This window comes from Crocuta crocuta, unplaced genomic scaffold (assembly GCF_008692635.1).
Source record: "Crocuta crocuta isolate KB4526 unplaced genomic scaffold, BGI_CrCroc_1.0 scaffold64, whole genome shotgun sequence".
In the NCBI taxonomy this organism is placed as follows: domain Eukaryota; kingdom Metazoa; phylum Chordata; class Mammalia; order Carnivora; family Hyaenidae; genus Crocuta; species Crocuta crocuta.
Window position 1 is genome coordinate 12,402,771 of NW_027530640.1, and position 17,798 is coordinate 12,420,568.

Consider the following 17,798-nt stretch of genomic DNA (forward strand, 5'->3'; position numbering starts at 1 on the left):
CACAAGGGGGTTGGGGGGGTAGGAGGACTGGGGCTCCTTAGACCCTTGTCACCATCTCAGAAGGCTCCATCTTGGTTTTGTATAGCACCTGCTTCCTTCACAAGATGGTGGCAAGTGCACCTCTGAGAACTCCGAACACTCACCCCCACAGAGGTCAGGCAGGCTCTCACCTTGTCGTACCAATCCACATAAACACCTGGCACTCGATGCCTAAAGAATGATGGATGGTGGGCTTCATGGCAGTCGGTAGCTACATGGGTGGGTGAGTGGGTGAACTGGTTTCAGCTGGCTCCCAGACCAAAGCACCGTAGAGTGGGTATCTTGGAAGACTGAAGCAAGGGACAGAGAGGGAGATTTGGGAGACAAGGCCTCACCTGACTCGGTTGCACAGACAGGGCTGCCGGAGCAGGAGGCTTGAGGAGCAAAGTGGGCCAAGTGGGCCGAGAGGCCTGGGGACATCATGAGCTTTAGCCCATCAAAGGCAGCTGCTATTGCAGAGCCTACACCAGTCCTGGCTGTGCCAAACCCACATCCTACCTGTGGAGGAAGAGGAAAGTAGGTGGCTTCCCAACCTCTCATGCTTCTAACCCTCACTCCAATGAAAACTATATCCCCTCATTTGCTTTTTTTTTTTTTTTTTAACGTTTATTTCTGAGACAGAGAGCCTGACGCAGGGCTCTGACTCACAAACTGTGAGATCATGACCTGGGCCGAAGTCAAACGCTTAGCCAACTGAGCCACCCAGGCGCCCCGCCTCCACCATTTCTGACCACCCTTCACCCATTGCTGTCCCCCTCAGCATACGTACCTGGGCTCTGAGAGCAGGTGGCACAGTGGTACTGCCTTTGGGACATCTTTTCTCACCCATGCAGCCCCGTGTGCTGAGTAATAATCTTGCTACACATGCACATCCAAGGAAAACTGAAATGAGTCCTTAGCAAATTGTGTGCTTTCCTCTCTGCCTTTTGCAAGGAAGGAACAGGATCCATCCCAAAGGCTATCTTGAGATTTTGCTTATTGCTAAAATGCTTAAATATTTGCCTCTCCCTTCCCTGCCTTTTGGTGTGCGGAGTACAAGGGATCTTCTGGCATCCTCTGCTACGTCCTGGGAGGCTGGCTGCTTTCTCTTGGTCTAGATTGTCAAGACTGGGCAAGGGCAGCTGGGCACAGACTACAAGCCTCCTGCCTCTGGCAAAGCCATCATCTTCGCTGAGGGCACTTTCTGGGAGCGCCTGTGGCCCTGGTGGTCTCAGTAGTTGAGTAGCAGTCTTGGATGCCTATCAGGGGTGTAGGCTGCGAGGCCAAGGGGCAGCCTCCTAGTTGTTAGAGTGTTAAAAGAAAGGCCCAGACATGAAAACTCTCTGGGAGGCCCCTGTCTTTTTGTTTGCTTCTCCTTATGAGCTTTCCTGAATTGGGACTGTGTACAGATGCACACAAAAAAAGGGAGGGCCTACTAAGGCTGTATTACCACTTCAAAGCACTTGATTAATCATTTAAAATGTCTGGGCTGTGTCAGGTAAAGGTTTCAAGTTCCAGGACAGAGGTGATGGAGGAATTGGGGCCTTCAGCTGAGAGGCCTCTGCTCACATTTCTTGCAGGTTTTTTTTGTCCTGGCCCTATGCCCCGAACCCCACACACCCAGTGCTGCCCAGAAGCAGGTGGGCATGTCCAGGTGGCATGTATGAATGGCACTGCGAGGCTTGTACAAGCCAGGAGTCCCAAACTTGGGACTGCTGGTTGGTGAATCTGGTGACTCTGGAGAAGACCCCAAGGCTTGGTGGGCAGGTAGCTGGACACAGGGGCTGCATGCACGCTTCCAAGTATCTTCCATCTGTCTTCTCTGCTTCCAAAATAGAGTCAAGAAGGGTGGTGGGAGACTTTGCCTAGAAGCTGCTCAGCTCCTTCCAAAGTTGCCCTGCACCCAAGACTAACATAGGCCTTTCTGGCCTGTTCTGGCTCTTGGGGTCACACCTGTGTGCACGTACACCCCTCCCTGAACATTCCATCAATCCTCTTCACTACCACCACACACAGAGCACTGCTGCACTTGCATTCAGGTGGCAAAACTCTTGAGTACCTCGCTGGTGACCGGTACTGTCAGTGATGCTTCAGTGCACACGGGTCCCCTGGCTTCAAGTACCCAGGGACTCCATCAGAGTGGCCTGCATACTAGCTAGCCAGTCATCCAGGGCACTGTAGGAGCTCTTGGCAGATGGACCCACTGAGGGGCAGAGTAGGGGAGGAGCAGTAAGGCCCCCGCGGTGGGGTGGGGTGGTCCTGGGGCTGACTGGGCCATGTGGCTCAGTGCACCAGGCAGCCTCTGGACATGCAGGACTTCATAGCCTACATGTAGGTAGGGCATCTAGGAAGATCAAGTTGCATGCCAGGGTAGGACCACACAGGGTGCCAGGAGGAACTGTGAGGCCTTCCTTAAGAGCTCTCTCCTTGGCCACTCCAACCTCCAGACTTACCCTCTCCACACCCTCTTCCACCACCTACCTTTCCAATAGTTTGGGGTTAGAGGTTCTGGTGTCACCTAATGGCAAGGAAAAAGTCTGAAGGGTTTTGGAAGACTTGGTCATTCAGGGAATAATTGACAGGGTTTCTAACCTATGCACCAGCACCGACCGGCCCATCTGAGGTTGACACAGCCCTTTGGTTGAAGTCCTTTGTCCTACAGCCAGACTAATTTGTAACCTCTATAAGCAGTGTCTGGGCATATTTCCCCAGATTTTGGAGCTTGGCATATGAAAGATGCCTTAGTAAGGACAAACTTGACTAAACTGAAGGAGAAAGGTGTTAGAGGAAGCAAGACTGGGACATTTTTGTTTCCCTGATGAAGGTCTGTGGTAAAACAGGAGTAAGCACAGGGCGAAGGAAAAGCAGTGAGGAAGACCGGTGTCCAGATACCTGTACCACAGGTTTGTCAACACTGAGTGATACTATGTACAGAAGGCCTTTGGCACAGCTGTGATCTCAGCAAATGGTAGTTTAAGAGAGGCTGTAGGACTTCTCACATGGTACCTGGGCTGGGTCTCAGGCCTGTATCAAACAGACTGTTTGTAGAGCTGGCAGGGAAGAGGGCCTTTCTGTCCCCAGGCAGCAGAACCAGCCCTCCGGCAGGGAGAATACAGTAAGGAATTATGCTGGGGTGTCCGCACCTAGTCTGAAGATGCCACTGCAGGATGATGGGCAGCTGGGGACTTGGTCAGGTCTTCTAGGCAGACAGCAGGTGAAAGCCATTGCCTAGGGCTTTCCTGCTGAGGTGACCTCTGGGTCCGGAATGCCCAGGGCCTTTCGTGGGTCAGGTGGGCTCTGGTGAGAGGACGGTCCTCGAGCCTATTCAGTCCCATGCTCATCCTGGTTCCTTTTCTATCCCAGATGGGCCTGGGCAAGTCTGGCTTACCAGAGGCCTTGGTTCAGATCCTGTGCCTATCTTGGGTAGTAATGTGTGCTTGAACAAGAGACTTAACCTTTTAAGCCTTGTGGTCCTTACCTGTGAAATAGGAATGCTGGTATTATCTATATTCAGGTACCACTATTAAGACTAAATCAGGTTAATGTACCTTATAAATGGGCTGTCTTCTCTTTCACTAGGCTTCCCCAGGGCTGGATCTTGTCTGCCAGACCTTAGAACAGTGCTGCTGAGTCAGGCCAGATGAAAGCAGCGACCTGAAAATTGCGCCACAGGAGAAAGGGAGGGGATGGCCTGTGGATGGCACCGCCCCAGTGGACAGTGTGGAAAAGCTCACTACTGGGGCACTAGGGTGGCTCAGTCAGTTACACATCTGACTCTTGATTTCACTTCAGGAGTTTGAGTCCTGCATCTGGCTCTGTACTACTAGCTTGGGATTCTCTCTCTGCCCCTCCCCTTCTCATTCACTCACTTTCAAAATGAACATTAAAAAAGAAAAGAAAGAAAGGCTCACTACTGACCTGGAGTATTCTAGCTACTACACCAGACTCCAGAGAGAGGACTGGCCAAAAGAGGAGACATAAAAATAGATACACAAAAATAGAACTGAAAGAAGATTGCTGAAGGACCCATTTAATTTGTAAGATTCATGTATTCATTAACTTTGAAAAAGTTTAAAATCCTCACTGCTTATAAATGATTTTGGTGATGGTGGTGGTTTTGAGATTTTCCTAAAAGTGGCCACAGATGCTCTGAGGCCAAGGTTGACCATCAGCCCTCTTAAGAATTTGCTGGGGCCCCTGGGTGGCTCAGTCGGTTGAGCATCCGACTTCAGTTCAGGTCATGATCTCACTATTTGTGAGTTCAAGCCCTGCATCAGGCTCTGTGCTGACAGCTCGAAGCCTGGAGCCTGCTTCGGATTCTGTGTCTCCTGCTCTCTGCTTCTCCTCTGCTTAAATAAACATTTAAAAAAAAAAAAAATTATGTGCTTACAGGAAGAGAGGATGATGTCGGCTGCAAGTCCGCTGACTCCTAAAGGGTTGCTGGGGTCCTTCAAGACCTGTGAATTTTTTTAGCGCGCATATTTCTTATCAGAGCACTTAGCCCTGACAGGGCTCAGATTTCCAACCCCATTCTGAGAAAAGCTCAGATGCCAGGCTCCAGCCATCCCTCACACTTAACCAGGTCTTCACCCCTGCCTCCCATGGCTTTGTGTGAAAGTTAAGAGGCCGGGGTACATTCTGATCGTGCTCATTGCCCAGGTTTGAAAAATGAGGGTTCTTTTAGGTGCCGCCAGTTCCTTTTTGGGGATGGCATAGCTGTATCTAAGGTACAGGATATAATGCTGCTTGGTTTATAAACCATGCACGGTCAGACAGTAATGGACACTTCTCTCTCTAGCTGCCTTGCTGTGAGGCCACTTTGTTGGTTCCCTAGTACGGGATAAAAGTTATTAGGAAGTAATAGACATAGTAATATTAGGAAGTAGAAAAAGGAGCCGAGGCCGTCAGGCCTGGGCTTGTGCCAGTTCATTCTCACCCTTTCTCTACGTCCCCCTCCAGTGTATGTGGTGGAAGACCAAAGACGGGATGACCTGGGCCCATCCACCTGCCTCACAGCCTGCTGGACTGCCCTCTGTTGCTGCTGTCTCTGGGACATGCTCACTTGACCCAGCCCTCCGGTCCTGCCAGCTCTGCCACCGCCTTCAACAGGTGTGCCTGCCCCATCTCTTCTGACTGCTGAAATAAATGAAAATGACTAGCTCTGCACAGACACCTCTACCTTCAATACAGTGGGATTCTAGATTATTAGCAGGGGTTGCGCTGCTGTTTAATTCAGTGACTTTATCTTTCTGATGTTCAAAATCCATTTCTTATTGACCTTTCACAAATGTGCTAAATGATTTTTTATTTTTTTGGCCAAAGGCTTAGTTATAAAATATATATTTATAATTTTAAAATTATACAAAGTAGTGACATGATGTAATCACACTGAATGATTTCTCTGCTAACACCCTGTATGTTTCAATAAATTTGTTTAAACCTCAACCATCTCAATTATTCCAGACAGGATACAAGCCCTGGGTTTGTCAGCTAGTATCCAGTGTTAGTATATGAGGAGGGGTCCATTTGCCTTTTTATTCCCCTGTGGGTAGGGGCTAATAGGAAGGCCTGGTCCCACGCAAGAGACAAGCTCACCAAACTGTTTTATGTGCTTTTACCCAGAAGCCTAGGAAAAGACCTTTCAGTAACTCTGGGCTGCTCCAGAGGCTGCGTTTTCTGCTGTCCCCGACACCTCCCTCTACACACACACACCCAGCGAAGCAGCCACACATCTCAGCTTTGGCCGCAGGGTGGCGCTAAGCTGCCATAACAGCAAATCCATATCCCTTGGCTGGCAGCTCAAGTGGCCCTGAGAGGCTACAGCTGACAGATCTTGGCCTGCCCACCTGCACTCTGAAGCAGTGAGGAGCTCATAAATATTTAACTACCCATTCTCTTTAAAACAAAACCGTACTTTATCCATCACCTGATGACTGTGGCGTGTAAATGATCCCACAATAGCTGATTTCAAGCTACCAACTTGAGGCGGAGGTGGGAAGAAAAGTGCAGGAGAACGCCGATTTCCATCATCCAGATACAATAGACTGTTAACCTCAAAAACAGATAATGGCCAGATTTAGTAATTAGGAAGGGGCAAATCTGAATATTTATTACCCTTATTTTAAATATATTTACATAACTTGATTTTTAATAATTGGCTCTCCCGAGCCAGTACAAGCCAGCTCCAGCACACCACTGCCCCTAAGCCTCTAGGCAGCCTTAGGATTGTACTGTCCACCAGGAGACCACCTGAAACTACATTTTCTTATGGAACATATGGGAGGAAGCACAGAAGGAATCTTTAGGCAGAATGCCACCAAGGTTGACTTAAATTCAGCTATGCCCTGGTCTTCCTTCTTCCTGATCTGCATGAACACTCAGAAGGAGGAGGATTTACTCAAAGGAACAGAAAGGAAAAAAAAAACCAGCAAAGGCTTCAATGCAAGAGGAACAGAGCCAAAGCTCTGGAGGAGGACAGGTCAGGGAGGAGCTAAGGTTGAAAGCCTCTGCCTCTCTGGCCCTCCATTCTCAAGAAAGGCAGACTTAGAGTGGGTGGGGGAACAGATTCCTTTTATTGGTCTAACCAGCATGACTAGTAGTAGGTTTGGGCAGAGCTCCCCTATCTCTCTGGCTCCCATCTTCCCTCTCCTGTAGGGCAGGGTGGCAGGCAAAGCCAGGATCAGAAAGGGATCAGGGTGAAGTAGAAAACACTGGGTTACCAGATCATTCAAATAAAAAGTCGATCAGGGGAAGAGAGGGTATTTCCCCATTCGGGCCCCTCTGCCCTTGCCAGGAATGAAACGGGGCAGGATGCTTTCACTAGAGGTTTCCTACTGTGCCCTTCGTGCCATCAGCATCTCCCGGATGTTGTCCTCAGCTTCCTTGACACTCCGCTCCAGGTAGGATTTTTTCTGCTGCAGTAGGACAAAGAAACCAGGGTTAGCAGGTATGGGCCAGGCTGGCAGATGCAGCTTTTCTGCCCATTGGTAACGGTTTCTCCTCTGTGAACACTGACACTCACTAGCATGTTGTCTCCTGGGGGCCTGATACACACACACCTGTCCAGAGTGTTCCCCTCATCCCACCCACAGGCATGAGGGAGGGAGGGGGAAGTTATTTGGTGCAGGAAGCAGAAGTGCTCTGTGGAAGGCAGCTGCACTCTTCCCCCAGAAGGAAGTGAACTCAAAACAGGCGTCTCAGTACATGAAGTTACACCAGACAGACAAAGGCCAGGAAATTCCAGGACAAAGCTCTGGCCGCATAACAGACTGTCTCTCAAGGTTTTCCATGGCCCAGGCCAGGCGCCTGTAGCCGCCACTGCTGCAGAACGGACTGCCCTCCGCTCTGTCCAGTGAGACAACAGGCTGCACGAGTGCTAAGAAGTTGTATCACACGTCTCATGGAGGCAGATGAGTCAGGATGAAGTCTGCTTTTCTAATGAAACTGCTGCCTGCCAGGAATCCAGGACAGTGACACATGGAGTAAAACAGACCTTTTGGATGTTTACCTCCCTATTCCATCTGGGTCCTAAATTAAAAATCTCGACGCAGACAAAGAACTTAAACTACTTTCAGGAGCCACATCTGGGCCAGGATTACAAAAGATTAGTCAAAGGAAATGATGTCTGTACATTATTTGCCCTGTGGTCACCCCAAAAATATGGTGGCTTCACCACTGGTCCCTCCCCTGAGGACATACTTGTGGCTACAGTCTCACTTGACATGAAATGAGGCTCCCTTCTTCAGGAATACTCAAAATAATCCCCTTTCTAAGGGTGCATGTGACTAAGCCACACTGGAGTCAGTAATGCAGAGCCCTGACCAGAAAGCTTAGATGCATCCAGTGCCCTTCTCTCACTCTCCCCTACACACCCTAGCAGCTGTGGATTCACTTTGTTCAAGTGCCCACATGACCTCGGAAAGACTGGGCCAGAGAATAGGTGAGCAGCCTGGCCTGACAGGCCTTCCTTTGGAACTGATACCCAAACCACGGAGGCAGGAAAATCGAAATGAAGGCCTCTGCTGCTTGAGGCCTTCACCATTAACACCTCTCGTGCCTCTCTACACATCCCTGTGTCTTAACTTCTCCCACTCTGTCCAGATATTTATTACATGAAATATTTAAGAGACTTTTTTTCCTATAGGCTCCAGTGCTGTGGCATCTTAATCACTTTTTATGGGAGCCTCTAATTCCTGTCTGGCTTCTCCTAACCTCAAACCTCCTGAAGGCCAGAAAGAGCCGTCTTTCCTCCTTTCCCATCTGTCCAACTTGTACACCATTCCTTACCAAACAACAAGAGCTCCATAAAAGTCACAGTGGCCACAGATGTATGCTGTTGCTAAGGAATTTATTACATTGCTGTACCTCACAGAGTCCTATCATTGTGATATCAGAATAGGAACTCAAAGTTCCTTTGATAAACAACCCCTAGACTTTACATGTGCTGACTTAGGCAAATAGTAATAACTCCTGACACACCACTGAAGAATGTACACGTACTGGGTGTTACACAGAAGGGGAGCAGCAGCTAAACAGTGAGGGCCATGTACCATCTGGGCACCTTCCCAGCCCAGGGAATCTAAGGAAAAAGCCAATGGGGCAAGCGGGGTTGTGCTCCCACAGCATCAGCTGGTGCCCAGGGACCCAGGTCCACTGCATTCCATCTCTGTCAACTCGCTGCCCCCGCTGGCAAAACTAAACAGCCAGTGCTTGAAACATCAGCCAGAGCTTCTCTACTTACTGTACAGGCCTCTGGACAAATTCAGGTTATAATTCTAAAATTTTTTTAGTGTATAGAGAGACAGACAGAATGCAAGCCGGGGAAGGTCAGAGAGGGAGGGAGACACAGAATCCAAAGCAGGCACAGAGCCTGAACTGTGAGATAATGACCTGAGCCGAAGTCAGACACTCAACTGACAGGCACCCTCAGGTTATAATTCTCACCTTTAAAATTCATCATTCTAAGTTTCTTCTATCTTCCACTTTCAGTTTTATGATTTTTTTTCCAGGATTTTTACTTCATAACCTGAAGTCTTCAAGTTTCAAAAAATAATGCAAAATAAACTTTAACTACTTAAACTCTCTGCACATTAAAATTTTTATTTCAAGAGCACCTGGGTGGCTCAGTCTGTTAAGTATCTGACTCTTGGTTTCGGCTCAGGTCACAATCTCATGGCTCATAGGATCAAGGTCCACGTGGGGTTGTGTGCTGACAGTGAGAGCCTGCTTGGGATACTCTCTCTCTGCCCCTCTCCTCCTCATGCTTTCTCTCTCTCAGAATAAAGAAGACTTTCTTAAAAATTTTAAAAATAAAATTTTTATATCATCCTAACAGATGGGTCATCCCTAACAGAGAGGGACCTGTTTTCTAACTTTTTAGGTAGTTTCTGTCTCATACCTAAAGCCAAGAAGACCTTCACAATCAAACCTGAATCAGAGTATGTGATGTGTGCTGAATTGTGTCTCACAAAAAGATATGTTGAAGTCCTAACCCCCAGGACCCGTGAATTCAGCCTTATTTCGAAATAGGGTCTTTGCAGAGATAATCACATTAAAATGAGGTCATAATTAGGGTCGGCCTAAATCCAATGATTAGTGTTCTAAGGCCACATAAAGACAAAGGGACATGGAGACAGAATGCAACTCCTTGATAGAGGCAGAAAGGGAAGGATTAGCTCTAACCCAAGGCAGGCCAAGAAGGGTTACAACAGAAGCTAGGAAGAGGAAGGAAGGATTCTTCTCCAGAGGCTTTAGAAGGAGGGTGACCCCACAACATCTTGATTTTGGATTTCTAGCCTCCAAAACTTGTGAGAGAATAATATTCTGTTGTTTTAAACTACCCAGTTTATGGGGTGCCTGGGTGGCTCAGGTTAAGCCTCCAACTCTTGGCGTCAGCTCAGGTCATGATCTCACGTTTTGTGGGTTTGGGCCCTGCGTCAGGCTCTGTGCTGACAGTGCAGAGCTTGCTTGGAATTCTCTCTCTCCCTCTCTATCTGTTCCTCCCCAACTTGTGTGGGCACTCTCTAAATAAATAAATAAATACGTAAACTTTAAAAATTAAACCACCTAGTTTGTAGTAATTTAAGAAGCCCTAGGAAACCATGAAATGAGGGATGCCCCAGAGAATAAATCTATGCAAAGTTCTAGGTACCCACACCTTCTGACCATACTGAATCCTAGAGGCCTGGATAAGGATTCCTAAAAGTACATTGGAACCTGTATTTCTCCTCCCAAAAAATGTGGTAGCAATGATTCAAATAGAAACCAGACAGAAAGGATGCAAAAAATTAAGGAAACAAAGATTAAGTCAACCTTGAATTTCTACATTTTCTTCCTAAAACTACTCACCAAACCAGAAATTTTGTGGACCTTAGTCTCCCCAATTTCTATAGATGACAACTCCATTCTTGCAAATTCTGAAAACCTTTAGTGTCACCTTTGAATGTTCCTTCTTTCACATCTGACATATAATCAACTAACAAACCCTATGAGCACTATATCAAAATGAATCCATAATCTGACCTTAATAAATAACCTAAGTGGTCTTCCAAGTTTATTTATAGTTTGAGAGAGAAGGCACAAGTGCACACACGCATAAGCAGAGAAGGGATGGGGGGTTGGCGAGGGCAGGGATAGAGAATCTTAAGCAGACTCCACGCTAAGCTTGGAGCCCAATGTGGGGCCTGATCCCATAAACCACAAGATCATGACTTAACACTATATCAAGAGTTAACAGACGATGCCACCCAGGTGCCCCTCTTCTGCCCTCTGATCCTCTTCAGTTTCTTCTTCATACGGTGCTCAGAGTCCTCTTTTAATGCTCCAAAGGCTTTCCATTTCAAAGTAAAAGGCAAAGCCCTTTTGAAAAGCCATGTTTAGACTTGTTCTCAGCAAACTCTGACCTCAACCCCCTCTCACCCATTCAGCTCCAGCAACACTGGCCTCCACCTCGACTCTACACTGCCCCTCCAACCCACCACCATGCTCCTGCTTGGCTTTTGCACCTTGGTTCTGTTAGGAACTCTCTTCCCCATGTATCCACGGTACTTGCTCAATTACTCAAATGCCTCTTCATAGGGAAAGCCGTGATTATGTGGCAGCTACACTCTCCCTATTCTCACCCTGATTTGCCTGCACAGCCTATCACCCCTGGAAGAAGTAGTATTTATGGATCTTCCCTTACAAGAAAGGAAGGTCCATGTTTGTAGGCAACACTGTTCTGTTTGCTTATAGAATCCCAGTGTCTAGAAAAATGGCTGCTACATGGCAGGAACTCAATACTTGTTGAAAAAAGGTACATTACGGGAAACGAGAACTCACTGATTTACTTCTATACACACTGCTGCTTTGTAGTTCTCCCTCACAACTTGAATGAGGATCACCAACAGAGCAAGCAAAGGTAAAAAGTGGCCATCTCCAAGATGATTTTCAGTTTGGGGCACTGCCTTCTAGCCTCTGCCCCCTAAATACACATAGGTCTAAAACTCAACCCTCCCTGATGTCCATGGGAAAATCAAAGGCATGGCTTCCATAAACAGAACAGGCCCTAAGGTTCAGGTCCCTTGATCAGATCAACCTGTGAAACTAAGAAAACTATCCCAATTTCCCATGTCCCACAGTTGAAATCCTTGAGAAAATGTGCCAAGACTGGCCTGGGCTGCCAGGGGAATTATGACTGTTGTGTAAACTCCCAGAGGCCTTTCAAAACCACACCTTCCAGCAGGAGTCCCAGGAACGCATCTGCCACATCTGCTGGCCTCACTGCAGCATTTTGGTGTCTTGCTGAGCAATCTCCCACAGAACTCTAGGAAACTCTCTAGAGGAATCAAACCACAGTGCCCTGGATGCAGAGACATTCTTGTGGGACCTTGTTCTGGAGTGAAGTTCTGAGATTTCCTGTGGGGCTCAGCCGGCGAAATGACACTGCTAGAGTTACTGCTGATCAGCCTGAGGCTCTCCTCTTTGGGAGTCAGGCTGAGGCGCTAGCGTTTCACTCACAGCCTCCCATTAAGGAACGAGGCTCAAGTCTCTAGAACTTTTCGGACAACACATAATTTCTCAGAGACACTTCTAAGGTAATTCAGCTTCTGATGCTCTATCTCTACAGACTTTTTTCCTCAGGAACTTTGTTTCCCTCCCTTTCTCTAATATTTTTCCTATTTCATTTCTTAGGGCACAGAAAGTAGTTTTCTCCTCTCATCCTCTATTTCCCCATTTGTAAAATGAGGATTTGGACAATACCAGTATCCATACTCCCCCATTATTCTTCTTTAGTCACAAAACTTTTTCTTCAAATCAACTCTTGTCTTAAACACAAAACAAGTAAGACAGGTAAAACTGGGGACAGGGGGGAGTTATGGTGGAATAAAGCAGACCTTCTAGGTTGTCCCCTCACTTCAATCCAGTACAGGGTCAGTAGAAAGGGCGATCTTGATTCCCTTCCACCTCTGATGTTCTAGGCAATCTGTTCAGAGACCCTCTGCTCTGAATCCCATGTCAGATTCTGAATTTGACCTGCCCTGGCCAAACACTTCTCCCTTATGCTGAATCCGTGGCTTCCAGCTTCTGCAGACCATTGTTAACTTAAAGCTCTCCTATTAATCTAAAAGTGCAAAGCAAAGGCCACCTTCTCACTGTTGCTCGCATGACTTCCAAATTAAAAAACCCAGAGCCTCAGTGATTCTCATGTTCTGTCAGTTTGCAGAACTCTAAAACGGCCAGAGGGTGCCAGCTGCCCACACAGGGGAAGTTTAGCAAGAGGCCAAGAATTCACCGAAGGCTGAGAAGGCACGTCTTAGCAGATGGGGGGTACACTGTGATGAAGGCAGAGAAACAAAAGGAGGAAGAGAAAATAAGAAAGGCAACATGAAGGCACAATCAGAGAAGTCAGGAAGGGAAATGAGACAGAGACGGGCAGGGCTACAGCAAGCAGAAGCAGGGCAGAGCTCTGAAAGTGCAAGTGAATGGGTGAAGAGCACTCAACAGAAGCAGGCCAGACAGGTCAAGCCTGACCGGGAACCGAAAGCTAAGAGACAACTGGTCCACAGACATGGGTCTACTTGTGAACTCATGAGGGTGCATCCACTTCACCATTAAGGATACAACTAGGCAATAAGGGAACTTCTGAACTAGAACACAGGCTGGGAGACAAGCTCAGAATGAGAAAGCAATTTTAGGCATGGAGCAGACTATAAGAGAAATTAAGAAAGAGTCACTGTCTCTCCATCTTTTAGACACTGCTTTTAAAACCTGTCAAAGGTTTCTCTGCTAAAAGACTTGGTTCAGCTGAGCACTGATCTTGTTTTTCTCCCAGGTGTTCTCTTAACCTGCAAAGAGACTCTGACACTGCTACTGGACAGGTCAGACTCCCAAATCCTACCTGTAATCGCATGCTCAATCTTCCCAAGTCAAACCTCTACATTACTCAACACCTTATGGCAGAAATAGAGTGGAGGTGGGAGGAAGGTTTATTCTTTCCTCCAAACAACAATATTTGGCCCCTAGGTCCCCCTGGAGTTAACGTGATCTCTACCAGTTTTGCCCTCCCTAACACATCAGCTTCAATTAAGTCCCAGAGAAAGCCCATCCCACCAGACAACCCAGGAAAGAAAGTAGAAACTCCTAAGCAAGCATAGAGCCAGAAGGGGCAACTATTCCAGTGTACATGGTGCTGATTAGGCACATCCAAAGAATCATTACATTTTGGGGCATCAGACTTCAGAGGGATGAGACATGCCAGTAAATCATGTCAAGTGGCTCAGAAAAGATTAACTGGAAAAGGAACCTGACCACGGCCTTAAATATCTAAAGCAATGGCTCTTAAAATGTGGTCCCTGGAATGTTTCCAGAATCAGCAACTCCTGAGACCCTGTTAGAAATGCACAATCTCAGGTCCCAACCCAGACCCACTGATTCAGAAATTCTAGGGATGAAGCCAAGCACTCCATGTTTTTACCACCCTCCAGGTGATTCTGAGGCACTTTTAAGTTTGAGAACTACTGTTCAAAAGTGAGAGTCAGCAGAGGGCTAAAGAGACAATTATCTCAGGCTCTGTAAGGATGTCTCTGTCACAACTACTCAACTCTGCCATCACAGCATAAAAGCTGCCACACTGTCAACTAAAGGTTCCACTGAAAAATGAATGGGGATAGCTGTGTTCTAAAACCACAAAAACAAGCAACAAGCTGGATGTGGCCAGCAGGCTATAGTCTATCAACCTCTGTTCTTAAAAAAAGAATCTTAAAAGAACTGAATCCAGCAGTAAATATTTCAGAGATTAACTTTTAATAAAAGTTGCCTGATAAAAGCCCAAATTTCTAACCATCCATCCTTCCAATTCAGTCATTCAGTCCAGTGCCAAACCATATCTCTTTTTTCCTCCCAAACTCTGGTCCTTGAAATTTGTGGCAGCAGGCCTTGCCACTCTCCTGTAGCTCCTTGGTGCCAGAGTCTACAATACCCTGGGCACTGTCCCTCATTCACCGATGGCTCACGGTCTTCCTCTTCACCACTGCTGCACCACTCAAAGTGACTCCAACAAAAATGTAGATGATCCATTCAATACCATGACCTACCCTGCCCTCATCCCACCTCAGCCACCCAGCCCACGGTCATAGGCTAAAGACCATGTCAACACCACTAATGCACCACCTCAAAATTTCAGCTTTACCACTGCTACTTCACATTTCCCCATGTCACTCTATCTGATGACTCTCAAGTCCAGCATGTCTTCAACCCCATCCTAATGACAAAGTTTTCATTACATATTATGCTTCCGTGGCCTTCTCCCTCCTATTCAGCTAAACTTCCACAATGCACCATTTATACTTAACCCCTTATACTTTTTCTCCTCTGCTCTGCTGTCCCTCTGTTGCACTTGCCTGGCAAAATGCCAATGCAAGAAACCCAACCATCTACCTACTCCATGCTTATACCTAGATGCTGCTAGAGAAGAACACATAAATGTGCTGGTTTCACTTTAATTTCAGGACCAGGAATCTCAAATGGGCACTCAACACTGTCCCAGTATTCTACTTAAGTTCACTTGTGTGCTCTCCAAAATAGCTACTTCACCTTGTTTCCTCAAATCTCCTATACTCTCTCCTCCCCACCTCCTTCCCAAGTGGCTGAGAAAATACAAGCATTAGGAGCAGAATTCCCTCTTCTTCCCACTACCACATCTTCTACCTGACCACCAATATATATACTCTCTTCTTTTCCTATTGTTAAAATGGATAGTGTCCCTGCTTCTGTCAAAACACAGCCCTTCCACTTGGGTGTTGGTTGCACCTCCATTCACCTCAAAACTTCTACTGCTGCAGTCAGCTGTTTTCTTTCTTCCTAATTTTCCATTTCCCTTTCTCTGCAAGATCTTTCTTGTTGAGGCAAATCATTTTTTTTTTTAATGTTTATTTTTGAGAAAGAGCACGTGGGCAAGAGAGGAACAGAGAGAGGGAGACAGAGAATGAGAAGCAGGTTCCACACTTTAGTGTAAACTCAGACATGGGGCTCGAACCCACGAACCTGCAAGATCATGGCCTGAGTCAAAGTTAGAAGCTCAACCAACTAAGCTACCCAGTGGCAGCTGATTTAAGACAAATCACTTTAAAAACCCTTTCTTGTTCTCACATTCCCTGCAGGTACTGTCCCTTACTTTCTTTCCCTTCTTAGAAAAATTTCTTGAACCAATTATTTTTAGTAGCTCCTTCCACTTCCTTAACCTCCCATCTGCTCCCCAGATATCTCCAATCACCACTGTGGTTATATTTTTTAGAGCAGAGGAATATGTTACAATCTTCTTGTAACTCTGTGACTCTCTGGGCCAAATACTCTGTAAGTCTTACAAATGAGCAAATAAAGTTAAGTTTTACTATTTCAGTTTATCTTATTTTGCGCTACTCTTACAAGAGCCAAGAGAATCCAACCCACAGTGTTTACAGTGGAGTTTGGCCTGTAGGTATGATAAAAGGGTAGGTGGAAAAGGGCACGCCCTCTCATAGAGGAAGTAAGGGCAACACCTTGCATTCTTGGATGTGGAGGTGCGCCTGACTCAACTGTAAGGGCAAGGCTAGCAGGGAGATAAGGTGACGCAAACAGCTGAAGCCACTGCAGCGCTACTCTTTGCTCCAAGGAAATCAAGGATTTCATTTTCCTTACAATTCAACAAAAAAGGTGAACCCAATTAAAAAAATGGGCAAAGGACTTGAACAGACATTTCTTCAAAAAAGATATATGAATGACCAATAAGCACATGAAGAGATGGTCAACCTCATTAGTCCTTAGGGAAATACAAGTAAAAACCACAATGAGATACTACTTTATACCTACTAGGATAACTCTACTCAAAACCGGAAAAAAGGCACTGGCAAAGATGCAGAGATACTAGAACTTGCATATACTGCTGGTAGGAATGTAAAATAATGCAACAGCTGTGGAAAACAGTCTGGCAGTTTCTTAAGAACTTAAAAGATAAAACTGTCACATGACCAAGCAATTCTACTTCTAGGCATATACTCAAGAGAAATGAAAAGCAGTATTCAAACAAAAATATCCGTAATAGCCAAAAACTGTAAACAGCCCAAGTGCCCATCAATTGACAAAATGTGACACCCATAGAATGGAATACTCTGTGGATGTCAAAAAGTATGAAGATGCATGCTACAACACAGGTGAACGTTGAAAACATGGACAGGTGGCACCTGGGTAGCTCAGTCAGTTAACCATCTGACTCTGGATTTTGGCTCAGGTCATGATAGCCTCATGATCTCACCATCGTGGGTACAAACCCCACCTACGGCTCTGCACGGACAGTGCCAAGACTGCTTGGGATTTTCTCTCTCCCTCTCTCTTTGTCCCTCCCCAGCTCATGCTTTCTCTCTCCCTCTTCTCTTAACAAGTAAACTTTAAAGAGAGAGAAAGAGAGAGAGAGAGAGAAGAGAAGAGAAGAGAAGAGAAGAGAAGAGAAGAGAAGAGAAGAGACGAGACGAGACGAGACGAGACGAGACGAGACGAGACGAGACAGACATCGAGCTAAGTGGGAGAAGGCAGATACTGAAAGCCACATGCTGTATGATCCATTTATATTATTATCCAGAACAGGCAAATCTATATAGACAGTCCAAAGATTAAATTCCCCAAGTGCTGAGGGAAAGGGGAAAAGAAAGACTACTTAAATGATAAGGGGGTTTCTTCTGGAGTTGATGAAAATATTCTAGAATCAGAAAAAAGGCATAGTTGCACAACATTGTGCATTTTATGTTACGTGAACTTTATTTCAATTAAAAATAAAAAAGAATTCCTAGTCTTCTCAAAATGCTGTTCCACAAAGAGAAAAAACAGGACAAGAAAACCCTGTATTTTAAAACAGGCATGATAGGATGCTTGGGTGGCTCAGTCAGTTGGGCATCCAACTCGATTTTGGCCCAGGTCAAGATCCCAGGGTTGTGGGACTGAGCCCCAGATAGACCTTTGCACGAAGTATGGATCCTGCTTAAGATTCTCTCTCTCCCTCTCTCACTCACTTACTCTCTCTCTTCCCCTCTGCCCCTCTCCCCTGCTCACACGCACTCTCCCTCTCTAAAATAAAAATTAAAAACAAAACAAAACCCACGAAAACCAGGCATGGTAAGTCAAGTTCCTAATTACTGTCACAGCGTTATCAATATTTACTACTCCACACAAAAACTCAGAGTAACACACACAAATTGGGTAAGGTAAAATAAACCGATGTATTAATTTGTGAAAAGTAATTTTAATGTTCTCAGTGGAAGCAGTAAACATTT

The 17,798-nt window shown here is 46.3% G+C and overlaps 1 protein-coding gene across 1 annotated transcript in view; it reads right to left on the bottom strand.

The window, feature by feature from the left end:
- Positions 1-6,571: 6,571 nt before the first annotated feature.
- Positions 6,572-17,798, bottom strand: part of PFDN1 (prefoldin subunit 1) — a 70,555-nt gene continuing 59,328 nt past the window's right edge. Inside the window, exon 4 of the mRNA XM_077768757.1 lies at positions 6,572-6,932. Within this exon, the coding sequence (XP_077624883.1) occupies positions 6,849-6,932 (84 nt within the window). The 3' untranslated portion in view covers positions 6,572-6,848. The remainder of the gene's footprint in view (positions 6,933-17,798) is intronic.